This window comes from Gnatocerus cornutus, chromosome 10 (genome assembly GCF_029298725.1).
Source record: "Gnatocerus cornutus isolate USDA-ARS CGAHR chromosome 10, icGnaCorn1.1, whole genome shotgun sequence".
NCBI lineage: Eukaryota > Metazoa > Arthropoda > Insecta > Coleoptera > Tenebrionidae > Gnatocerus > Gnatocerus cornutus.
Genome location: NC_142242.1, coordinates 5,694,657 through 5,718,157, shown reverse-complemented (window position 1 = coordinate 5,718,157; position 23,501 = coordinate 5,694,657). Strand labels below are relative to the sequence as shown.

Sequence of the window (23,501 nt, the reverse complement as noted above, 5' to 3'; positions counted from 1 at the left end):
TTGTACTTTCTTTGGAATACCGTTAGCATGTAGGTATCTTCGTTTTCTTTTCGCCAAAACGGGGCCGATGACTGCGAGTTTGATTCGCAATAATTATCGCTCAATAATTGAACAAAGAAATTTCCGTCAATGCCATTATCACGTCCTTGGTCTAGATCTAGTCAATGTTGCTGCATTTCCCCGCAGAACAAAGGACAGTATAAACTGTATTATGACGTTTTAAACCCGAATGTTGCGCAATTTTAACGCGACACAAAGATATTGGCAAGTATGCTGCCACCACAATACTGTCCACTCATCACAACAAAACTCTAATTTTATTGTCCACGTTATCATCACCTGAATATTTCATTAAACTTCCTCCACGTGCCGAACAAAGAGCTTCTTTAAATTTCACTTTGGCTTATCGCATAATAACACATTTACTACGAAATTTATGTTTGTGTGTTTTCTTCGACAGTTTGTGGTCTTCGATATTTCCCTAATCGTCGTCGTAGATTCAACTTTCTTTGTATCTACATAATGAAATGAACAATGCTGACCTTGACATTTACCCACTGCATCTCAGTGGAAACATTTTAATCTGTCGTAAACAATTTATGCAATCAGGGTAAAATAGAGACCGTGATAACGAAAATAGTGGTGGTGTGACAGGTGACGAAATAACCTTGAGCTATGAAAAATACCGATGATTAGCATCGAAAATATTTGCCAGAAAATTCAGACGTTCAAATTTGAATCACCGCGTTAATTATAAATTAATTCTAGGTCAATAAACTTGCAATTGCATAAATAAACGCAATCTTGTAGCTGTGACTCCACCACATTAGGGCTTCTTTATCGCTAATGTGCGATAACATTGACATAATTTCAAGCGTGCAATTTGTCCGGTTGTTATTTTAATTACAGATTATTAATACACTGGTTTCTCCGATATGTCTCTACATTCAAGGTCAGTTATTAAACTTCTTTGTAAGCCGAAAACCGTTGCCATAAGGTCAAGAAACATCATCTCCACAACAAACATCAATTTCCATGCAACAGTGCGTTTTTATCTGCGAAAAAATAAAAAGCTTCGGAAAGAACTACAAGTCAATGAACCATCGAGGACCCAACTGAGAAAGCCGCTAGTATAATCAAGGCCGTTATCCGAAATCGCGTCCTAATACCCTTGATATCCGCAAAACTTCTACTTCCTGTGTTTTCCTTTTGTTTCACCTACCAACAACAAGACGCGTTTATGATAACAAAATAGGTTAGAGGCATCAGTTTAGATAACAAATTTGATTAACGTCCTTCAAATTAAAACACTGATAACATTATCAATTATCATACTACGTATTACTTTTTGCCTCGAAAGAGGAAACTCGAGAGGTAAATCAACATCCCACCGAGCACAAGATACCTGTTTCTCAGATTAACAAAAAATTAAGTTAAGACAGGTTAGAACCTGTCTCAAACAACTAGAAATCGATTAGGATGATATGTTATTTCGAGTTATAAAACAAAACATCTTCTAGGCGTGTGCCACTGGAACTGAATATTAATTATCCGCACGCCTGATCAAAATTATCCTCATTGATTTTATTCACACCATCAAACTTGTTGACGCGGGAGAAGAACTAGTGGGCAAAATTTTCGGCAATTACTTTCAACCTCCAGCTGCGCGTGGTATTCCTTTGTGCCCAAAATGTCATTGATTATTCCCCATAGATTTACATTTTTAAACGTTTTGACAGGCAAAAAACAATTCCCAGCTTCTTAAAATTGAGTAGGTATATCTGGAGTGGCCACATGTGCTATATCGTTTCTGTTTATTTTTCTAATGACACAAAGACTAATGCACGTCTTTCAATCAAAGACTGCAACAAAAATATGATTGTTTTTCAGGAATGCAATTTCTTAATTCAAATCACGTTGTGTAAATATTTTATTATTAATTAAACGAATGACGCTAAAATGAAAACTTCGTAGCTTTATTTTTATTACTCCAATGATGGCAATAATTCATTTGACTGTTTAAAGTAATTGAGTAATGAGTGATTTTCAAGGTTCTCAATTACATGTCTAGGTCAGATTTGTATTAGGATTTAACTATCTAATTATTGTGGTTTATCAATAGCAAAAATAGGATAGTGATAAACACAATACCACTCTTTGTTTGATTACTTTCACTTTCCAAAAAAAAAAAGAAAAACATGTGTGCTTGATTCACAGTGGCCACGTCATAAAAAAAAAGTTGATTTATTGGATTTAGGTTTCATTAGCGAACTGTAACAATGTAAACATGAGTGGTAGCTTCAGGAAATGGTTAGACTTCTTATGAAATGGTAAATTACAGTAAAAACTGGAATTTCATTGGCATCGGCGAACTGTTACAATGTAAATAACGGCTTAGTAATGTGTCATATGAGTATCGCTTCAGAAAAAAAGATTTAACTGTGTCATATGAGTGCTGGTTGGTATAGTAACTGCATAAAAAAGTGTGTAGTACACAGTGTCGCTTTAGGAAAGGGCTCGACTTCTTATGAAATGTTAAATTACAGTAAAAACTGGAATTTCATTGGCATCGGCGAACTGTTACAATGTAAGTAACGACTTGGTAGTGTGTCATATAAGTATCGCTTCAGAAAAAAAGCTTTAACTGTTACTGTGTCAGTGCTGAGTGGTATAGTAACTGCATAAAAAAGTGTGTGTAGTACGTGGTCCAAAATAGATTGAATCCCGTTAAATCGCGTCGTCAAGATTCTTAAAAATGATGTGCATCACGCGCAGGAAGAAAGTGGGGTTTGTTGTATATTTGCGATCGGTTATCCTGCCGCTTATTTCGGCGAGGTATTGTAGTATTTTTGGCATATTCAGAGTGGAGTGTAGCCAGAACAACGTAATATTTGACCAATATTAAGCAGCGTTTTTGGTAGACACGCCTATGTCGTCCGTCTATTGGTTGTCAGAGGGACTTGAGTTTTGTGTTCTATAGCCGTGTGTTTTGGGGGTAAGATCCCGTGCCGCACGCAGAATGTGACGGTGCAACTCGCAGTCTATCATCTGTTAGCTTTGTGTCGCCTAGAACCGCAGTCGATGTTAAACCGGAGAGTCGTTCGGATGTGTATACACAGTCCTGGCGCAAACCGCCTCGTGTTCACTTGTTGTGTTTTGTGTTACGTAATTGTATTTTGTTATCGACGATGGCAATTCCGTTTGCCATTCCGGGGGACGATATAAACAATCTTATTGCCGCAGTGATATTCCTCTTGTCGCAGACTCGTCTCCAAAGAACGGAGGACCATCATGAGCTCCAAGGTAAGTTGGACTTGTTGAGTCCGTGTGGTGACTGTGGAAAAAACTAAGTGTCCAGTGGTGGTGTAGGAACTTGGTGGCTCCAGAGAGTCCGACCTGTTGCGTGGAGTCGTGTCGTCTTCGTTAAGTTCAGGGTCGGCCGTGAAACATTTACCCACGTTGGAACCGGGGCAAAATCGAGAAAGGAACTTCTCTTCACTTTATGGATAAAAGATTGAGACCGTGAAGTGACGAGTTATGAGATTTTTCAAGAGTTTATCTTTGTCATGTCGATTTTTCTCTCGGGTGTGTAAGCTGTTACGCGGCTTTGTTTGAGTGATTATGCTGAAGTAAATAAATATTGTGAAATAAACCTTTTACGAATGGCCTTGCAATTCGCAACGTGTATGCAATCGATACCTACGTAGTAGCAAACAGCTGTGTGCAACAAGCAATATGGTCGCGTACGCGCCAAATACCTCGGGCTTGTTCACTTGTGCAGAACGGCAATTAGCGGTCTCAACAAGTCGTGATTTTGATTTGGTATTTGTTGCAGAGTGTATGGAAGAACTCGTGAGACTTCTTGTGGAAGAACTTCAGCGGAGATCGCGCTCTTCCGCATACGATAATCAACTAAAACAGACATTGGTGCTGCTTCGTCAGTCCCTCACTCAGTTATCACCGACCTTGTCCAGGATACCCAGAAGATCCAATTTTGAATCCTGTTGCGATGACTGCAAAATTTTCTATCACGAAGACTGTCCGACGGAAGATTGCAGTCAGGTTGGTGTCACTCGAAAGATTGCCGACGACGAAAAGAAGGTGGGTGTGTGTCAGATTTGCTGTTTTCGGACACTTTACCAAATTTCATAACATTTCTGCACTCACCCAAAAACACTAATTTGGTCAATCCCGAGATTAATATTTCAGAGACTTGGGGTTGTTTTTTCTTACAAAACATTTTTTTTCTCAATTTTCAATTAATAAGTAAGTGCGTTCACGCAACACATAATGCAAGCACCACAAGACAAGACAAAACCCTTTCACTTTGTACACTCGGATATGCAACCAACATTACGGATTTGCATAACGACAGTAAATAAAATCGTATTACGTTCACTTACCCCACATTGAATACGCAGGACCTCGGGCAATTACGTTAATTGCGAAAGATGTCTTTGTGTGTAGTTTTCGTGTTGTTAATTATCAGTTATTAAAGTACCTTAGCCTTGGAATATCCCTTTATAGTAAGCTGTAATTACAAGATTAAATATAGGATTTTATTTTCCAGGAGGTTTCGGACGAAAAAGAGGAGTTTGTGCAAGAGGAATCGTTGTTCTCGCGATTCGTGCCGAGAGTGCGAAGGACGTTTTGGACAGCGGTACCCCTGATTTGTATGGTGGGGTGGCACCTGTTTCAGATTAGTTATTCCATGTAGGTTAAGAGATATACGTAGGTCATTTGCGCACTGCCTGTGTTATGTGTGTTGTCCAAAGAGGAGCAAAACAAATCAAAGATTTGATCTCGTTTAGTACCCGAAAGTGTACTCTCAGGAATTTTTTATATGGTATTTGATTTGAAAAGAGAAATAATGTGTAAATTAATATGTACATAAATATAAAGATTCTAAAGTTGGATTCAGTATAGCCAAAGATTGAATGGTGCCAAAAGGCCTGAGTTAAGCAGGTGGGCGGGACGTCGTCCCTTTGTTCGCTTTCGCTACCATGAGTCTGACTGTACTGTAGTAAGTTAAGTGTGGAGCAGCACTGCAGCAGTCTGGTCAGGTCTGGTTCTCGTTGCAGTCCGCTGCCCTAAGGTTTTCAAATGATCTCTGTAGTTAGAATAGCCCGGTGCGGCGAAAGCTGGACACGTGCCGATCCAAAGTGCCGATCAGCCCGCACCTGAATTGTATATATTCGCGGAGGCCGGCTATTCTTCAACACCGGCCAGCTACAGCTTTTTTACTTTTATATATTATATAGGAGCTCGTTGTACATACAAATATAAAATACTGATATTTTTAAATGAATTTAAAGCAATTGTAACTAGTTTAGCTTAGTAGTAGGTAGTTTTAGTAAGTTGCGCGCTGTAGAAGGCTCCTCAAAGCGTCTCTGTGATTTGCCGAAGAGGCAATTTTTGTGCTTTGCAGCACTTCAATCCTGTTTACTGATCTCGAAATACATTTTTGTCAAAATGTTTTTGTTCGTAGTTATAACTCCCTAGTCAGTATAGTAGTTTATTTAAGTGTTGACTAGGTTTTTTTTATTATTATTATTTCGTAAATTTTAGAATTAGTATGTTATTGTTTAGTTGTTTTTTTATGAACTGATTATGCCATATGTTCTTACTTGTATCGTGTATTATGTTCGCCTTGTATATTACCTGATCTGAGCTGGACCAAGCCGGCCACCGAGGCCCTATTGTGTGATATTAAAGCCCTCGGCAGACCAATAAACCAATTCAGTTAGAATTGCTTATGTATTACATATATGTTTTTTTTCAGATAAATGTCATAAGTTTTATACATGTTTAAAACATATATCTATATTATAATATATTTTTTGTGAAGTATGGAAAAAGTATATGTTGCCGCAAAATATTGCAGCCAGTCTATTGTATGCCATACTCACGTCTACTCCCGATGGTCTTTCACTTGTAACTTTTTCACTTTTATATAGTTGATTTGAAATAAATATACATATTAAAAATATACAGCTTTTTATTTTCAACGCTCGCTTCTAGAGCACATGTCAGACTCATAAAAAAGAAAAATAAATATCACAACACGATCAACACGTACAAAAGTAGTTTAAAACTTGAAAACAAAATACAAACATCAGAGCCTCTCAATACCTCAAGTGTGTAATATTGGAAACCGAAAATAGCAAGCAGTCAAGCGAAAAGAATAACAAGTAAATCAAATATTGACAAGAAAATTGTGTGTTATCAAAATTCGAGATTTTTTGTGGGTGAAATTTGAGAACAACGCATAGAGTTTAGTTTCGCCTTCTGTTAGTTTGTTTGTAGAGGTTTCTTCCAACACGATGGGAGATTTGGTTCAACCAAAGGATCTGACCTTGGATCCCAGACGGCTTGACGCCCGAACATTTTACGTGACTGAGGGATCGATTTCAAGTGTGACTTGCGTTACTGCAAATCCTATTTGCAACATAGCAACGCCAATCACATTGCTCATACCTTGGCAACGATTGCAAATTTGCGTTAAGGCGAGTGCCAAGACTCGTCGCTGGTCAGAATTCGAGCTGAGCTGTCACATCGGGAAGGAAGGCGTGTGCCAAGACTCGTCGCTGGTCAGAATTCGAGCTGAGCTGTCACATCGGGAAGGAGACTCGTCGCTGGGCAGAATTCGAGCTGAGCTGTCACATCGGGAAGGAAGGCGAGTGCCAAGACTCGTCGCTGGTCAGAATTCGAGCTGAGCTGTCACATCGGGAAGGTTGTCAAGCGGTACCTCTGTTTACAACACCCCTTGTAAAATAATAAATGCTTATTTTGTCTCTGTCTGGTAGAAATACTTTTTCATGGGTAAAATAATATGAATAAAAAACTTTTATTTTAAAATTGTAAGTACATCAGTACGTTGTTCAAAAAATAATTAGTCAAATAATAAATAGATCAAAGTATTATTTAATATTAGAATGCCAAACAGAAATTTTCTAAAAAAAACTAAACTTATCTGTTTTATGTTTAATTTTATTTGTTTCCAAATAGATACGTATTTGGTATGAAGGTATACTCAAAAGATACAAAATACATAGTATAATAATGTGTATAATATGTACATGTTAGTAAGTATTTATAAGAAAAGTGGTATTTACATAATAGGTACTTATTTACAATATTGACAATTAACTAGTACATAGGTAATACAAACTCAATGACGGCGGATCGGAATAGACAATCTTTGTTTCCTAGAGTCAATTAATTCCAGCAACATGTGATCAAAATAAAACTTAATCAAATTTGGTTCCATTTTTTTTTCCAAAAAGTTGTGTTTTCATAAATATATTCATATTTCATATCACTTTCTTGTCCAAACCAAACACCCAGAATACACTTTTTTTTTCGTGTTATTCTTAACTGCCCTTGGATTTGGTAATACCAATTATGATTTGAATTTACAATGTATGTTCCATTTTTTTCTAGTTACCAGAAGTCAACCTTTTTATTCTCCCAAAAAAAAATTATATTGTTCTCAAAGGAACAAGATTTAGTGGGTTTTTCAGTAAAAGTTGAACCGGCCGGCGGCAAAATGAAAGAAATTGTCATCACCTAGTAAAACCCCGGTCAGTTTCTTAGATAAACTCTAATCCAATATTGCAAACATCAGGTAAATTGCATCCGGTCAGGTCGCTCCATAGAGTCATACCATTCAAAACAATTTTGTTTCATTCAACATTTTTTATTCATTGATGAACTTTTAAATTCTAGTGAAATAAGAAAAAAATAAACATAAATAATAAAATATGTAATAAGAAAAATAATAATAAATTACTATTTTATTAAATTTCATTTTCTAAATTTTACGTCCAACACCGTGAAGTAGTCGAGAAATTAATTCGTGTGTCATTGAAATTAATTCGTGTGTCATTGAAAGACTTTAGTTGAAAGCATGACTATAAATTAAATGAATTTTCATACTATGTACATAGTTGTTTCTATAATTTCATACATCAAGCATTATGAAACTTCGATGTGCTTGTACTTATTAGCACTTTTAATAACGCTCTTCTAATTGTAACCATTTTATTATCCTCTGTGCGAAACAAGCAGGTAAAAATTTTAGAAGAAATCCCTTGATTTACAACTTCCAAAGCTGTTCAAGAAACCGCAAATGAGGGTACGCTTATAAATCAACCTAGTCGTAAATTATCTGCAAAGCTCAGAGCTTCGATTGAAAAATTTTTAGTTTATCTCACTCATAACTAGACCAATTTTAATGATATCGATTTAAATTTAGCGGGAAAGTGATTTTGAAAGTATTCTTTACTAATTCTAAGTTTAAAAATTTCGTAAAACTACCCCTAAATTATCGAATTTTCAAGTCCTTTAACTTTTAAATTAAATGTTTTTTCCAATGTTTGATTCTTAGTTTTAGAAGAAAATATGAATACAAGCAGTTGAGAATAAGAACGAAACTGATACATGAAAAAATAAGCGAAATATGTAGACGATACTTTACATGGGATTCTCCATAAGAAAAATGTCTTGGCACTCGCCTTCACGCAGTGACTTGAAATCGACCCGTGATGCTGCAACTCAGCTCAAGCAAATTTGATATTTTTTGGTAAATAATGTCTACTGAACCGTAGAGTCGTAAATCTTTCACGAAGCAGAATTAACGACATTCGAAAAAGCTCATTATACAAATCATTATCTCGACAAAATTTGTTTATCACTCCTGGTGCTCCTTGTCAAATACAATTAAACCGCAATCTTCGAATTGGTGGTTCTATTTACATATATGCAAAAGGTTTTACTGAGAACAATACAGAAGTGTCATCATGGCACTGCTGATAATTAATCAGCAAATAGTGTGTGGATGACTGATACAAAGTGCCCATTTCCATCATCTAATTATTTCTGACAACTGTGATAACCCTTTGGGTTACTGTGTTTGATAGCCAGTGTGTAAATAATCCACACAGCCAAAAAACGTTCTAAGAGCAGCACTGAAAGAAATATGGACTCGCGCTTCCTTATAGGTACTTGAGATTATAACGACCATTCAACACGTTCTGGTTGAACAGACAAACACTCAAATTTAATCCGAACAACATCCCTTGAAAGAACCAGACAGACATCCTCTCACTAATTTCGCAGGCCACAGCATATATTTGAATTTTCAATATATTGCATTGTATCGCACTGATACGCGCTGTCAAAATGGCGTTTAATTCGACGTGGCGTGAACACTGCGTATAGCTTACATATCGAATTAATTTTGTCACAGGGTTTAAGATTCAAGAGATGAAAATCCGTGATCCGCATAATCTAAATGGAATTGAAACCGGTGTCAATTCGAAACATTATCTCACTTCGCTCGCTTCCCCTATTGTAAAGTTAAAAAAGTATTTGGCGTTGTGCTGTGACGGATTACTGCAAGGCTTAATGTCAACATCATGATTCAAATTACAGCTATACGGTTAACCGACGCATTGCCATTCTTTTATTATCGACATCTAGACTTGGGGTGACAATGCCAAATTATATTCCTGTCGTATCAAAAATTGTAATATTTTTTTTTAAACCAGTCAACCCCTTTGCGTTTAGACTATGCATGTCATTAGAACACGAAACGTGTCCAAGAATGTGTATTACACGAAGCAAACAAGATTTGATTGTTTCGTGGAGTCCGCACAATCCCCTATTATCTTGTATCTGTTTTTGACACGTGACTTAAAAGGGGATGTTGGCGAGAACAATCATTTGATTTGGAGTTACTCATCTTTTTAATCTTTTTATTTTCTTTTCGTATTTGCTTCGCGTCAGAGTGTAGGGTGACTGTGAATTAATTTTCTATATGGATTTTTTTGTTGTGTTGATTTTACGCGTTGGCGACACTTATTCTTCCATCAAAAATACATCAACACCATTTATCATGATCAGACATAATGAAGATCCACTCAAAGGGAATTTTTAAGTAAGACGAAAATTCTCCGAGGTGCGGAAGTAAACATAACTAATTCAAGACAACTTAAACGGGTGAGTTTGATAATAGAAAAGTGAATAAAACGAAGGCGGTGGTGAGTATACAAAGTGGGTGTGTGCGAGACATTAAGAGGGTGTCTGTTATTTTGCTAGTGAGTACCCGTCACCTCGCCTTCGCTTGTCTTTTGCCTATATCATGACATATCACGCCTCTTTGCTGAGGGGCTCTTTGCCTAGGAAATTGAAGCTTCCACAACCGAGCGCCCTGCTAGATGAATTTTAAATGACGCTTTATTCTTCCCACCACACAAATCTTTTTAATTTGTTAAATCAAATTTTAGACGAAATTTGCAATAAAGAAGCGAAAAGTCATTTTTAAAGTGGAATAGCTCCATCAGGTCCGGATTCAGGTTTTACTGTAAAAAAATTCCCGTCATTTGTAGTTTTTAAAAAAATCATTGTGGACCAGTCTGTATAAATGTAAATGTAAAATATAAAAATCCAAGAAACCGAAAAAGTGCAAAAATTCTATCAATGGCTAAGAGCTCCAGAAAATACAAAATCAACGACTTCAAAAAAACCCAATAAACCTAAAAAACGTGGGGAGTCATAGAGAATTCTGAGAAGTTTCCTGAAATTTTATAAGACCTGAGAGAAAACACCAGAGTATCTTCAAAATTCAAGTGGATGGAAATCCACAATTAATTTAAAAAATTAGTCCTACATACTATTTATTGAGAGTCCTGGAGAGTTGTGGGAAAATCTAGGACTGAGTTTCGGAAGTTTTAGCACTCAAACAATCTCAAAAATTAAAAAGATTAATGTTGTTTCCTGAGGATTTCCCAGAAATTACAAAAAGTAATTCTGAATTTTGAAGATTCTAGAAAACTCCAAAGAGCAATGAACTCAAAACTGATTTCATTTCCCAAAAAAAAATTGTTTTTAATGATCTCCATATGCAATTTTCCAAACAAGTCAAAAATTATAGGTACATCAATTTTTAATTTATGCATTAAAGACAGATCTTACCTTTTTGACATCTTATTGTTTAGAAGTTTCAGAATAATAAACATTTAAAAGTTTTTCAAAATATTAAACCTTTTTGTTTTTTTTGTCGATTTCATTAAAAATCAGTGCTATTGCTTACAAAATTGTAATTTCTAGGCATATATTAAGTTTTAAAATGACTTTAATTTTAAGGTAGTACAGAATAATACATTTTAGAAGACTTCTTGATGATGAAGAGATCTTAGATCAACAAAATTAGAGGGTGTAAATTTTTGAAAAAAATTGTTGAGAATTATACAAATAAACCCTCGCCAATCGGGAAGTGAATGTCAATAAAAAATAATTTTTTGCATCTTAATTTGAGCTTTTTTTATCTAGACAATCTGGTGCCTGTAAGCGATGAAGATATCAATTTGGCGAAAATTTTATTTAGGGCGAAAAAATTATCTACATTGATATGAAAAATTCCAACTTTTTAGCAGTTGCTGGATAATTTTTATCTATGATCTTCGATTCTGAGCAGTGAAAATCATTTAGAAACGCGAAATTTATGGAAATACTACAATTTTGTGGCTGTTCCGGTCAATCTCAACTTTTCTTATGACGTATTACACTAAAAAAATCAAAGTGCCAATTTAGCAATCCTCTGCAAGAAAGTATATGTTCTTCGTTCATACGTTTTTTGAAATTTTCATCAGCTTTTCTCAAATATCTTGGCAAATCCTAACTCCCTCGGCGACTTCTATTGAAAAGCTTATTTAATTACCTTTAAAATGATGTATTATAAAGGTTCATAACTTGTTAAGCAAACCTGAAATTAAAGAAACCTGATGAAGCAAAACGGGCTTTGGATTCCACTGCTCCAGTATCTACAAAATTCGTCAAAAATGTATTGACTTTAGTGTTATTGCGTTATCGTTAAATTCGCAATCCAAATAGATATTTACATAACAAGTGCGGAAAGTGAGCAATTTCGCACGAGTGTAAATGTAGATGCACGAGGCGCTAGCCGAGTGCAGATGTTACACGAGTGCAAGAAAAACAGTTTCCGACGAGTTATGTACACTATTTTTCCTACGAGCTTCCATCATCAGGAAGAAACCATAAGCCTTGACAATAGTTCATTTTTTATCTATTCTAAATATCATTTTTTACCACCATGAGGTTTTATATGAATAAAAGTGACGTATTCCACATAGTTAGATGGTTGATGTTTTCGTACATCAATTTCCGAAAGTAAAAGTCACTAGTGTGATATGAATATATCCGCATAGACCTGTCAAAATTGTTTTGTCAGAAACGACCTAACCAATTCATTTTTACCATTATGCATGTTGTTTTACAGTGAATCGTCTAGATATTTAAGACAAAAATTCAAGAATTACATTTGTTTTTCAAAATAATTGTCAATTTTGACAGGTCTGTGCGGATATATTCATATCACACTAGTGACTTTTACTTTCGGAAATGGATGTACGAAATCATCAACTTTCGGAGTCATTTAACCGTGTGGAAAATGCCACTTTCATATGGGGTCGTAGGAAAAGGATGTTTTATTCGCATTTTGTCCATTTAATTTTTTCTATTTTTTTGCATTTTTGAAGCTTCTCAATCCCTGAACTAGAATGAAACGGTTTGCACTGCTTATTTTGCAAATTCCACGTGAGGCATGGATAGAACCTAATAAAATCGAGCACCTGGAAAAGGATAATATAAAATTCGAAAGGATGTTTTGAGAGCGTGCTGGAAAACTGTATCCGCCAAGTTGTAAAGTGCGTGTTGTGTCTGCTAAACCATATTTTAACAATCAATAAATTAAAACTACGTTCTAAAACGGTTTGTTATACAACCGTAAACGTCAAGATTAGTTTTGGACGATGAAAGAGGTAGTTAATTCGTTTTAGTTCTTAGGGGTGAAATCCGTTCACTTGAGTTCCATATTTGATCATTAATGGCTCTGTGAAGCCACGTGCAGCATTTTTTCTGATAAAAGAATGGGGGTGTTGTTACTTGACGCCGGAGCGCGTGTTTCTGTTTTTATTCCATTTGTGTTTGACCATAATTCATTGTGTGGTATTACAGCCGCCGGATTGAGTTGATCTGCGACTACTACATGTAATATCTTTAGAAGCACTTGATTATTGCTCCCGACTTAATCTCACAAATCTGATTTTAATCAGAGATTGAGACGAAATTCTCTTGCCAAATAATAAAGTGTGGTTTTTTCATTGTCAGCTTGAACGAGTTGCTCAATTGCATAATAATAGTATTATTTTATTATTCGACTTGAGACGCGGAACGTGTCAGTAACAACACCACATGTCGTCATGATATTGCGTAAGGCGTGAAATTAATGGTAATTATCAGTCGAATGAACTGTCAATTCAAGGGTTTTCCCAATACAATGGGGGTGTAACGATCTGACATATATTACTTTCATGTAACGCCACGGTTATTGTACTAAAATTATACGGTGGAGAATGAAGGACTAGACTTATAGTAAAAACTGCAATTTAACAATTTTTTGGATTCTCCACGTTTGATAAAATGATGAAAAGCACAGACTGGAGAAAATAATTAAGTTCTGATCTCAAAGGTTTTTCAATAATTAAAAAGCAGCAAATTGTAATTCATTGTCACGCATAGAGACGTAAAGATTTTAAATGAACGTAATAATAAGTAACGGATAACAAAAGATTCTTTGACAGTGACGAACTTCAAAGTGTATCGCAACACGTTGAATCGAACCCTCTTTCCGTTTATCCCTTAATACCATACAAATCCGTGCTTCCATATAACAGAATGGGAGCTTACCACAGTTTTTGTCATGGCTGTGCTATGTTCTTTTCGCAGATTTTAAGAAAATCAGGAAGGGTAGTGTAATTTATGTCACGCTTGAATGCGCTCTAGATAAAATCACACAAAAACATTCAAAACTTTATTAGTCATAAATTACAAAAATTAAACAGGGAAACTAAATACCGCCTTGTTAGGATTGAATTCTCTGCCTGGAAAACCCTCCAGCTTTTCGTAATAGACGTCATCATTAGATTGCTCGGGTCTAAAGCTCACGAAATTATTGTTTTGAGAATAATGTTTCTGTTTATAATTCGCCTCTAAATCTTCAGCATCCAACCTCAGATCTCCTGTTCCTGTCCGCACTGGAAATATGACAGGGGTGGCTCTATGATTAGGCAAAGGCCTTTGTAAATCCAATTCATTAGAGTAATAGTCGTTAATGGAAAAAGGTAATTCCTTTGGTTTCTTCAGTGTAAACGGACTAAAGCGATTATCATCCTCCGTCGGAAAAGATAAAGTTTTCGGTAACCTTCTATTTATAAAATTACCCGCAGGATCACTCTCAGAAAAGACAACGGGTTTGTTCTGAATCCTCTCTTCGGCGTTTTTGTAATGTATCAAACGATTAACTCCATTAAAATACCTAAAGAAACCACCATTATAATTATTTAAGTACTGAACTAATTTATTCGGATCACGTGGACACGTTGGGTAAGCCTCTAAGCAGTTATCAGAGTTACCCTTTGAAACATAACCCAGAAGAGCCGCTTTTGCAAAAACCGGAACTGGAGAACCACCGGGGAGATCAACCATTGTTAACATCCTAAAGAAAACCAGAGCAATGACGAAATTCACCTACTCAATAGTGAAAGTTCGATGACTCACCTAATTATTGAACTCATATCGAAGTTAAAAGGAAGTGTTGGCAAAGAGAAACCTTGACGACTTCTTGAAATAGTATCTGAAGTTACTTCACAAAGAAGTCTTGGTATGCAACGAAGCGCATCATTTTTGGATATCGTAAACAATACATCCATGACACCCTGAGGGTTGGCTTGAGGGCGATACCTGTGCGCTTGTGGAAGAGAAGGGTACCGCAAGGGTTTCTGGTAATGATGTGGATAACTCGGTGGTGGGTGGTGAACATTCGTTAATTGTTTCATACAATTAAAATATCCAGCATCGGTTGTTTCATAAATGCAAGTATTGCGGATTCGACGACTTTCAATAGCGTAGTTAGTGAGGTTGCTAAAAAATTGATGATGATCAACTAATCTCTTCTATGGGGGGCAAAATCTGCACCATTATCACAGTGAATTAAATTTGTATACAAATTTTTCACCCCTTTGGCCAACTTACTACAATATCTCTGAAGTCCGCGTCAGTTTATTTTCCACACTTCGACATTTCTGGCAGCACACGAGCACGATCACAAGAATGCTAACTTTTGACATTTTGATGTGTTCTGTTCAGCGACACTTCGGCGAATATCATCGCATCATCTTTTGGTTTATAAAATTTCACCGAAGAAAGTTCAGTAGGCGTCTGGACTTACCATAATAAAATCCCACACGGTACGTTTTTGTCCGCATTTTTCATAGAAATGAGAGTGTATATTAGGGTCAGGATATAGGAGAACGTTCCTCTCACCCTGTTTACACTCCTGACCTATTTTACTCCCTGCATTTCAAGATTAGGTACATAGCATAAGAGGCAAGGGGTGGAATACCTAGTGATGCGTTCACTTTCCCTGGAAGCAGGTGGTGGTTTAAAATGTACGATCTAAGTCAAAAACCTTTATTACAAAGCGATAAAATGTTTACTAAAAATCGCACACTTTCTCTAACGAATCGTAATGAATAAATTATACAGAATTAAATATAAATAACGAAAATTGGCAAATAATCGATCACTCGGTGCAAACTCGCCCTCTTTTGGCTAACTGATTGCAAAAACGCGGTGATGCAATGAAGTCGCCCAAAAACACACTCAACAAGTAGAACTCCTTCTGTTTTTCTTTAGTCAATTTGTAGTTGCTGAAAATCGAAATATTAATAAATTTCAATCGATCAGATTAGTTATTACAAGGAACGAGGTAATATCCTCGAACGCGTGTTTTCTAGGATGAGCTACTCACTTTCCAATTCTGATCATAAATATTAATGTAATCATTTATTTAATTGACGGAGAAATACCTTCCGTCTACAGTATGCAGGAAGATATGTAAAACAGCGTAAAAACCGGAACCGTGCTATTGATAGATGACAGATAATTTAATAAAGTCGAATAAAAACTTTATAAGAGCTCTAATTTAGTTTCTTATTAATACCCCTCTTTGCAATTTATGGTGGTAATGTTCCAGAAGGAACAAAGAAAATCGATATGGAAAAGACATTAATTTTAACCGCGAACATCACTGCATGCATTTGCATAATGTTCATACAACGAAAATATTTTTTCTACTTTTAATTTACGGCGTAAGAAAACACGAGTTGGATAAAAGCCTTAACGAATCCCTTCAAATGAGAAAAGTGTTTTCTCAATAAAACGAAATGAAACCTTATTCGCCTTTATTTATTTACCTGAAAATCTCGTCCCAATCGACCACCATTTCTCGCCTTCCTTTCGTTTTACTTGCCTTGTCTGCGTGATGTAAACAAACCTTGGGGTAAATGCAGACATTTTCGCCGAGTTCTAAAACTAATCTTTTTTCGGCTTCAATCATATCGATCATGTCGTCTGATGCTATTGCCCTTTTAGCACGGGCAGCGTACGTTCCTGCGGGAAAAAATACAGTCAGTGATAATGTTAGATTATTCTTTCTTTGTCTTCGTTTCTATGACATTTTATTTAATTGTCTCAATATATCTAGAACACTGATTCTAAAATATATGGTTTCACTTATTAATTATGAATAAGTTTTTAATACATATATCATTAACTATATTTTTAGAAAATTATTTTCCGTTGTTACGTTACGCACCAAATATTGTACCGATTATCTCAACAGATTTAAGTTTTGCACATTTAGAAACTTATGAATTATATGCAAATGGTTATGATGTCGACACGAGAACTTTTCCGTGCTTTACTGAAAATGTATTGAGCAATTTTTATTACTATTCTAAATTAGATAAGAACTAAAAATCAGAGAAATAGTTTCTAGTTTTTGTAAAGTGGTTAAATGCAGAATTCATGTTCCAATCGGTGGGAATCTACGAAAAAGATTTAAAATAGCAAAAGCAACACAGTAGAGGATTCTCTTCCAGTTTCGATTTTTTATTCTTACAGTTCCTCAATTTCTAATCCTCAGTTTTATAGCTCGTTCCAAGACATCAAATGTTAATTCGCCTTTTTAGCTCGAAAGTGCTCAGTTTTCAGCCCCTCAGATTTACGAACCATTCAGTTCAACAGTTAAATTTCTCCAATTTTTTTTTGATTCGCCAAGATTTTTTACTTAAAAAAAGTTTTATAAAAAGGTGATGTTAAATTTCAGTCCCTCCACTTAAAAATAATCTAAACTGACTTATTAAACTAAAATGAAAAAGTTAATTTCTATGGAAACAATGGAAATAAATTTGTTTGCCGATAAGCTTTATCAAAAAGAATAGGAAATAAAACTAGAAGCCATTTTGAATTAGAGTCATTATAAACAACAGAATTGTGTGTTTTCTTATACATCACTATTAGAACATAAAATTCATATTACACAGTATGGTCTGAAAACAAGTGCAAAAACACATCAATTAGGTTGACATTTACTGCGTATGGTCCAGTATCAAGGGCAAAACAAACAGTATTTCTCACGTTTTGCCGTGACTAACCCATTTCTCTTTTTATGCATGTCAGGATTATGTATCGTATGAACCGTCGACGACTTTTGGCCATTGATTTTTCTCAAAACGACGTCAAAAGTAAAAGCAGAAAGCTAAATAAGTACACCAATTATCCCATTAAAAAGTCACGTGCCTACTTGTGCAATATAGTTATAATGTTAGTAGATTCTAGCGTTTTACAGTAGTTAGAACGAGAATTACTTACTTGGATTCAGAGAATAGGCGAGTTTCTTGACGAAATTGGATAATCTAACTGCTACAATAATGACTGGGAATCCAACAAGCTCTACTGGTAATTCAAAAGAAGGTTGCTGTGCAGCTGTGGGGGTGGCTTCCTCTAATATAATCAGTGTGAGATAAATTGATACGTACGTTAGCGATACAATTGATAATGAATTCATTTTGGGTAGCAACGTTGTAACACAGCAACTAGTAATGGACTTGAAAACTATAGGTGACTAGAACTGAGTGAAAGTGGCCACCACTCCTCGAGTTTAAGAACATTTAACAGGTAGACAATGTTTAATATTCCTTAAGAGAGGCTACGCAATCGAAAGTGAAATGTAATAAACGTGTCGAAATCGGTATACCGCGGAATTTGAATTTTAAAACTCTCTCAAAACTTGGTCGCGTTGTAAACCGTTGAGTTTACGACGAAGAAATAAACACCTATTATTCTAATTGTTGCATAAATTAGCTACAAACAAATTGACAACCAATTACACGCTAAACTTCGGTATAAAGTTTAATAAAAAAAAGAAAAAGTTGTAAAGTTAACTGCGTAGGGTTGTGAATAACTTGACGGAACATGAGGAAATAAAATAAAAGCGCATGGAAGAATTCTCATAATGATGATAAGATGTACTTAGGAAAGAAAAAGTACAATGTTTATGTCGCTAAACAAGGAGTAAAAGCTATAAAAGCATTTACAAGTTACGATGCCTGTAATAAAGTGTAAGGCATATTTCAGACATAATTCATTATGTTATTTATAAAGTACCCTACTATTTGAGCCCATACACTAAAGTTTGGACTCTATACTGTGCTAACAGTAGTTATTGTCGAAAGACTTATTTCTTTACGTCTTGTAATTTGTACAAAGACGAAAGTTAAATTGTTCGTGTCAAGAGGCGTTCGTACCAACATGTAAAGTAAGAGTTTTATGTCCTGACTAAACTTGATTGTGCAACAAAGGACGCTAAAGCGTGCATACACAATCAGGTTTAGGTGATTCGACATTACCGGAAAATTGCCGACCCCTGACACACGATCTTATACATACATGAAACGCTTAATAAATCATATCAGACTTCACAGGAGCCACATAAAATGTAACGTGGATTTTGCAGCAATTAACCAATAATGTGTAATAAAACTGTTTGTAGATATAATTTTTTAATTGACATCGTTAAAGGGATCTAAACATTAATCATCATGTAACTACTGCTGAGTTAGTTGACTGAATAGAGATGTTTTGAAATTGCTTTACAACATAATGGTTATGGCTTTTATTTACGACCAACATGCAAATTTTATACCTCGCATTTTTTCTCTTTGACAATTTTTAAAACAACAGTTTACAAGTTGGATTGCAAGCTTTGCACGTAGAGCATTTTTAATTTAAAACAATCATTCTATTTCACCTTCTCGAATTTCTAGTCGGCAATTATTTATTGATAGGAGTCAGGTTCAAATACCTTCGATAAGCTTACTAAGGGTACTAAGGAAGTAAAGTACCTATTATACGGAGGGATCTTTTATTTTAACGTCAAACCAACAATGGAACAAACTGGAAAATACTACCTCCATAAAATTTGATTTTTGCCTGTGTTTATTTCGTATACACTGCCCTAGCCAACAAGAATGATTTATAATCATCTCATTATTCCAACAATGGTACAGTTAAACTCCTTTATAGGTGTCCTATAACCTTTCAGAAATGGGAATTCTTATTCAGGCCAAACAATCCGTTTCATGAAACTCTTTAGCAGATTCAGGTAAAAATAGGGGAGATTTTTCTTTCTTCTGGAGTCAGACATTTTTATTTCAACTTACAGCAGAGCGATTGCCAAATGTACCCGAAATTACTACTACATCAGACAATACTCTAGGAGGATTCTACAGTAGAAAAATAAACAAACATTGTTCTTTATTTTTATTACACAATGGATAACAGATGTACAACATATCACAAAACTATGCATATATCGTAGCCACTTTTTATAAGACGTCAAAGTGGATACGACATATATAAATATAATTAACAAAATTAAGTCATTTCCAACAATCTTTAAGGTTTGATTTGTTGGTGGCCTTTTTACAGTCTTAAATTACAATAAAGGAAGTTTATGTCTTTTACTTTTGGACTTTTTTGAATTTTTTCTATTCTAATGTTAATGTTCACTTACAAGTTAATCATTGCTTAGAATTCCATTTTTCAAGGAATTGTTCATTTAAGCAATGGTCATCGTCATCATCATTACATAAATTGTGCAGAGTTATTTACAGCACTATCTATAATAATAATTTATAACTGCATAGGAATTATGTTAGTAACTATCAATTCGGAATATTTTACAACAGCTGTTAGTCAGTGCAATTGTAAAAGCGTTACTCATTAATATCTACAGAAATTTTAACTTTACGATAAGTGAGGTTTTTGATAAAAGTGACATCTACAAAAAGAAACTATTGATAAATTTGAAGAATCAGAAAAAGTTTAGAATAAGAGAAAACTGCCACCGTTTTTGCAGAAGAGATTGCAATTGCAAGTGTGCCTTCCACGTGCGCGCATACCCTCTTATGGAAATAAATTATTACAATTATAACTGTCAGTAATTAACCGGCGAGCGTCCGTTACCCACTAAGGCCATTTGAAAAATCCATAATGATCTGTTTTTCTGTAAGTGTAGTTATGGTAAGGACATAAATCTTGTTTTTTGTAGCAACTCCAAACCGAGGAGTGAAAATGTTTTTTGTGATTGCATGGAAAATTGCGAAAAGGTTAATCTAAACTACGTATAAAGTAAATTACAAATGTTAGGAAGACAAAGGCAGAATTAAATTAATAAGAAGTGCAACCAAGAAGTAAATTGGTCTTAAACCGAAGATTTTGGCACAATATTAATCCGTTGAAATATGATATACCTAGCGGATGATCCTATATTAAGATATCAAAATTTATGACTAATAGAACTAAAATATATTTGCAATTTGCCCAGCACTAGAATATCACATTCATTAATAAAAACGTGAATTTACTTGACTCCAATTAATATTTACATTAAATTTACAATAGTTCAGACTAGCAACACATAATTTATGATTATGAGGTCGTTTAGTAAAAGCATAAAGTCCATTTCTTTAGAAACTGTATATGCACTAAAACTGATTGAAACTGATTGAACAATTCCCGCTTTCTATCTAGTGAATCTTAGTTAGCAATGTCCTACAGCGTTGTTCTCACAAAATATTAGTTTTCTGGTGTCTTTTTGTGAAGGCTTGAAAAAGCTGCTCGCTCTGTTCAATTAACTGAACTGGACAAAATCAAGCGTCTCCCTAATAAAATTCCGTCTATCGCATCCTGACTTTTTTCATCATTTGTAGTACTTGAAGACCCGGAAAAGGACATGTAGGATAAAAGTTATTGCAACCATTTCCTTCCACTCCTGCAATTAGCTGACCCATATGTGCTGCGAAATGATATTTCGACGTCAGCTCGGCTGTGGTGCTTATCGACGTATCTCTGGAAAAATAAAACAAGATCTTTTCTTGAGAGGTGCAGGTAAACGGATTTTTCTACCCTACGCCCACTCAAAATTAGCTGGAGTCGGTCACAGGCCGAAAATGATGTAAACTGCGTCATCGAGTCGATGGCGAAATCGGCGATGGTACACCATTTAATATTACAGCAGAGTGAAAGTAAATGTTATGTATGTTTCCGTAATCGCTTTCAGAATGGTGACTACATAATATTACTGTTCTCAATAAAGACTTACCTCAGGAGAGACAACAGAGACTTTTCTGATTCCGTCAGCTTGTCTTTTTGGGGGGTTGCGTTTAGTTCGCAAATTAGTTTCGGCAAGCACGCATTCTTTATTGTTTGTAAAATTTCAGACTTTAGAGACGGTGCACCTAAAAATGAAGTTAGGAGGTAAATAAATGTTCCAAACATTGATCGATTTTTAATAGTTGTGACACCAGAGTTTAATATGTTTACTTGAGAAATGAATGCCGTTCCAACTTCAAGGCAAGTTATCAAAGATCTCAAGGCAGACTGGTAGCTGCAAAGTCGCTATATTCTTAAAAAACGTAGAATTAAGATTAATACCTAAATGTTTGATGGAATCATGTTCAATATCGGCGTCTATATCGATGTCCGTTTTTGGGTCTCCATATCCTGGGTTTTTGGGTCTCGGTGGTACTTTTGAGGAATCATCTGTTCGGTTTCCTCCGATTAATTTGTGAACAAGACCCGAATAATCCGTGATAAGCACTAAGACAACACACAGCACAAACACAATTCGTACCACAATTTTTCCAGCAGGGAGCATGTTGCTAACTAATTAAAGGGACAAACAATGCTTTATTAAAGCATTGTAAGACTGAAGTAGAGATACTCTCGCTTACCTTGCAATTTCTGGTTACCCCGCTCCTACAATAGGTAGTGGTTGTTAATAGTGAAAGTAAAAACCCAAAACTCGCAACGTAACATCTATCATGGCCACCAGTTAACACAGATTAATTCAGTATCTGGGTATCGTAAAAGTTCTAAGTCCATTTCCGTCTTTCTAACGTCTTACGACTCGTTGAACAAACGAAAGTGAAATGCCTCTTACCGGTTAGTGATACTTGTTGAGTTGTGTTGTAATATTACAGCTCATAGAAATGGAAAACGCAAACTTAGCTCATCCACAACAAGCAAGTGAAGCGACATGTTCTCTTCGTTTATTTTAATTGGGCTGTTTCCACACTCTTTGTTCTGATTTTTCTACAAGCGCATTCCCGATCTGATAAATGAGTCATTAACACCTGTGCAATTCTTTGATGATTCATTCACACCTGCATGGGATGATCTTAGAGGAACTGTTGGCCTAACCTGAGGTGACCCTTATAAGGGCTGGAGAAGAGGGGAGTTCTCATTGACTGTGTTACAAAGCAGGTTGTGATAATTATGCTCAAAAAAATCAACTTGCCCGTATAGACGTTACTGTTGAATACAGGCGTGATGAAAGAGTTTTATAACAAAGTTTCATTAAAGCAAAATTTGATACATCCACATCATTATCGGACTAGTTTGAGAACAGCCACTCAAGGGTTCTCGTGTAAATTTTTAAAACGTAGAAAGTATATTTGGTGAAATTACGAAGAAAGTTTACGGAAGCTCTTCTGATTGCATAATTTGTCTAAAACAAATATCGAGTGAAAACTTTTTCCGTGAAGATGAGTAATTACCAATAAATAGTTTAATACTGCATGAAACATGCGAGAGATATTTCATGGAGCTTTGTGAACAAGCATGCAAATAGATTTAATCGCAATAATTAATGATCAAAAAGCGATACAATCGCATAATTGATAAATAACACCTGAAATAATATTCCCGATGACATTTACAAATATTCCGCATAAATAGAATAGTGAAAAAGATTAATCGACCCTAAACGCGACCGATCAATGTATCTCTTTGATAAATTTAGGCTGCATCAAATGGAATGCAATTCCACTGGGAAATTTTCTGTTGAAACCAATCCGTCACAGTGGAAATTGTTTGATAGCATAAATCGGTGATCAGCAAGTTTATGATGTGCTTATAATGATACAAACAGTTTATTGTATCAACTATAATGAGTCTCTACTTGCACCATTTGCCGGTTCACACCGGACTCGAATTATTACCAGGGTTAGATT

General features: G+C 35.4%; 4 protein-coding genes across 5 annotated transcripts; 1 reads left to right on the top strand and 3 right to left on the bottom strand.

Annotated features, from left to right (window-relative positions):
* Nucleotides 1-2,840: 2,840 nt before the first annotated feature.
* On the top strand, nt 2,841-5,763 carry LOC148167421 (uncharacterized). The gene is made up of 3 exons (XM_088048056.1): nt 2,841-3,303; nt 3,836-4,101; nt 4,571-5,763. The coding sequence occupies exons 1-3, from the start codon at nt 3,189-3,191 to the stop codon at nt 4,715-4,717; spliced, it is 528 nt and encodes a 175-aa protein (XP_087904182.1). The 5' UTR covers nt 2,841-3,188; the 3' UTR covers nt 4,718-5,763.
* Nucleotides 5,764-13,917: 8,154 nt separating this feature from the next.
* Nucleotides 13,918-15,241, bottom strand: LOC148167420 (uncharacterized). Its single transcript, XM_088047906.1, has 3 exons — nt 15,115-15,241; nt 14,641-15,003; nt 13,918-14,578 (listed from the first exon to the last, which is right to left on the bottom strand). The coding sequence occupies exons 1-3, from the start codon at nt 15,207-15,209 to the stop codon at nt 13,918-13,920; spliced, it is 1,119 nt and encodes a 372-aa protein (XP_087904032.1). The 5' UTR covers nt 15,210-15,241.
* A 297-nt stretch (nt 15,242-15,538) lies between these two features.
* LOC148167419 (uncharacterized) lies at nt 15,539-18,102 on the bottom strand. Its single transcript, XM_088047843.1, has 3 exons — nt 17,797-18,102; nt 16,338-16,533; nt 15,539-15,791 (listed from the first exon to the last, which is right to left on the bottom strand). The coding sequence occupies exons 1-3, from the start codon at nt 17,990-17,992 to the stop codon at nt 15,665-15,667; spliced, it is 519 nt and encodes a 172-aa protein (XP_087903969.1). The 5' UTR covers nt 17,993-18,102; the 3' UTR covers nt 15,539-15,664.
* Nucleotides 18,103-19,733: 1,631 nt separating this feature from the next.
* geko (olfaction protein geko) lies at nt 19,734-22,553 on the bottom strand. 2 transcript variants are annotated; one of them, XM_088048089.1, is made up of 4 exons: nt 22,221-22,553; nt 21,922-22,152; nt 21,590-21,725; nt 19,734-21,336 (listed from the first exon to the last, which is right to left on the bottom strand). In XM_088048089.1, the coding sequence occupies exons 2-4, from the start codon at nt 22,142-22,144 to the stop codon at nt 21,165-21,167; spliced, it is 531 nt and encodes a 176-aa protein (XP_087904215.1). In that variant the 5' UTR covers nt 22,145-22,152; nt 22,221-22,553; the 3' UTR covers nt 19,734-21,164. The 2 variants fall into 2 exon arrangements, with proteins under 2 accessions (XP_087904215.1, XP_087904214.1); XM_088048088.1 differs by lacking the exon at nt 22,221-22,553 and having other exon boundaries at nt 21,922-22,214.
* Nucleotides 22,554-23,501: the final 948 nt, after the last annotated feature.

Coding starts and splice junctions, on each gene's coding strand:
- LOC148167420 (XM_088047906.1), bottom strand. CDS start 15,209: ATGTCAAAAGTTAGCATTCTTGTGATCGTGCTCGTGTGCTGCCAGAAA. Junction 15,004..15,114: donor CGGACTTCAGAGATATTGTA/GTAAGTTGGCCA, acceptor TCAATTTTTTAG/CAACCTCACTAACTACGCTA. Junction 14,579..14,640: donor GATATGAGTTCAATAATTAG/GTGAGTCATCGA, acceptor GGTTTTCTTTAG/GATGTTAACAATGGTTGATC.
- LOC148167421 (XM_088048056.1), top strand. CDS start 3,189: ATGGCAATTCCGTTTGCCATTCCGGGGGACGATATAAACAATCTTATT. Junction 3,304..3,835: donor GGACCATCATGAGCTCCAAG/GTAAGTTGGACT, acceptor TATTTGTTGCAG/AGTGTATGGAAGAACTCGTG. Junction 4,102..4,570: donor TTGCCGACGACGAAAAGAAG/GTGGGTGTGTGT, acceptor TTTATTTTCCAG/GAGGTTTCGGACGAAAAAGA.
- LOC148167419 (XM_088047843.1), bottom strand. CDS start 17,992: ATGAATTCATTATCAATTGTATCGCTAACGTACGTATCAATTTATCTC. Junction 16,534..17,796: donor CGCCTATTCTCTGAATCCAA/GTAAGTAATTCT, acceptor TTTTTCCCGCAG/GAACGTACGCTGCCCGTGCT. Junction 15,792..16,337: donor GATTGGGACGAGATTTTCAG/GTAAATAAATAA, acceptor TTCGATTTTCAG/CAACTACAAATTGACTAAAG.
- geko (XM_088048089.1), bottom strand. CDS start 22,144: ATGCTCCCTGCTGGAAAAATTGTGGTACGAATTGTGTTTGTGCTGTGT. Junction 21,726..21,921: donor TGATTCCATCAAACATTTAG/GTATTAATCTTA, acceptor CTTCATTTTTAG/GTGCACCGTCTCTAAAGTCT. Junction 21,337..21,589: donor TCTCTGTTGTCTCTCCTGAG/GTAAGTCTTTAT, acceptor TTATTTTTCCAG/AGATACGTCGATAAGCACCA.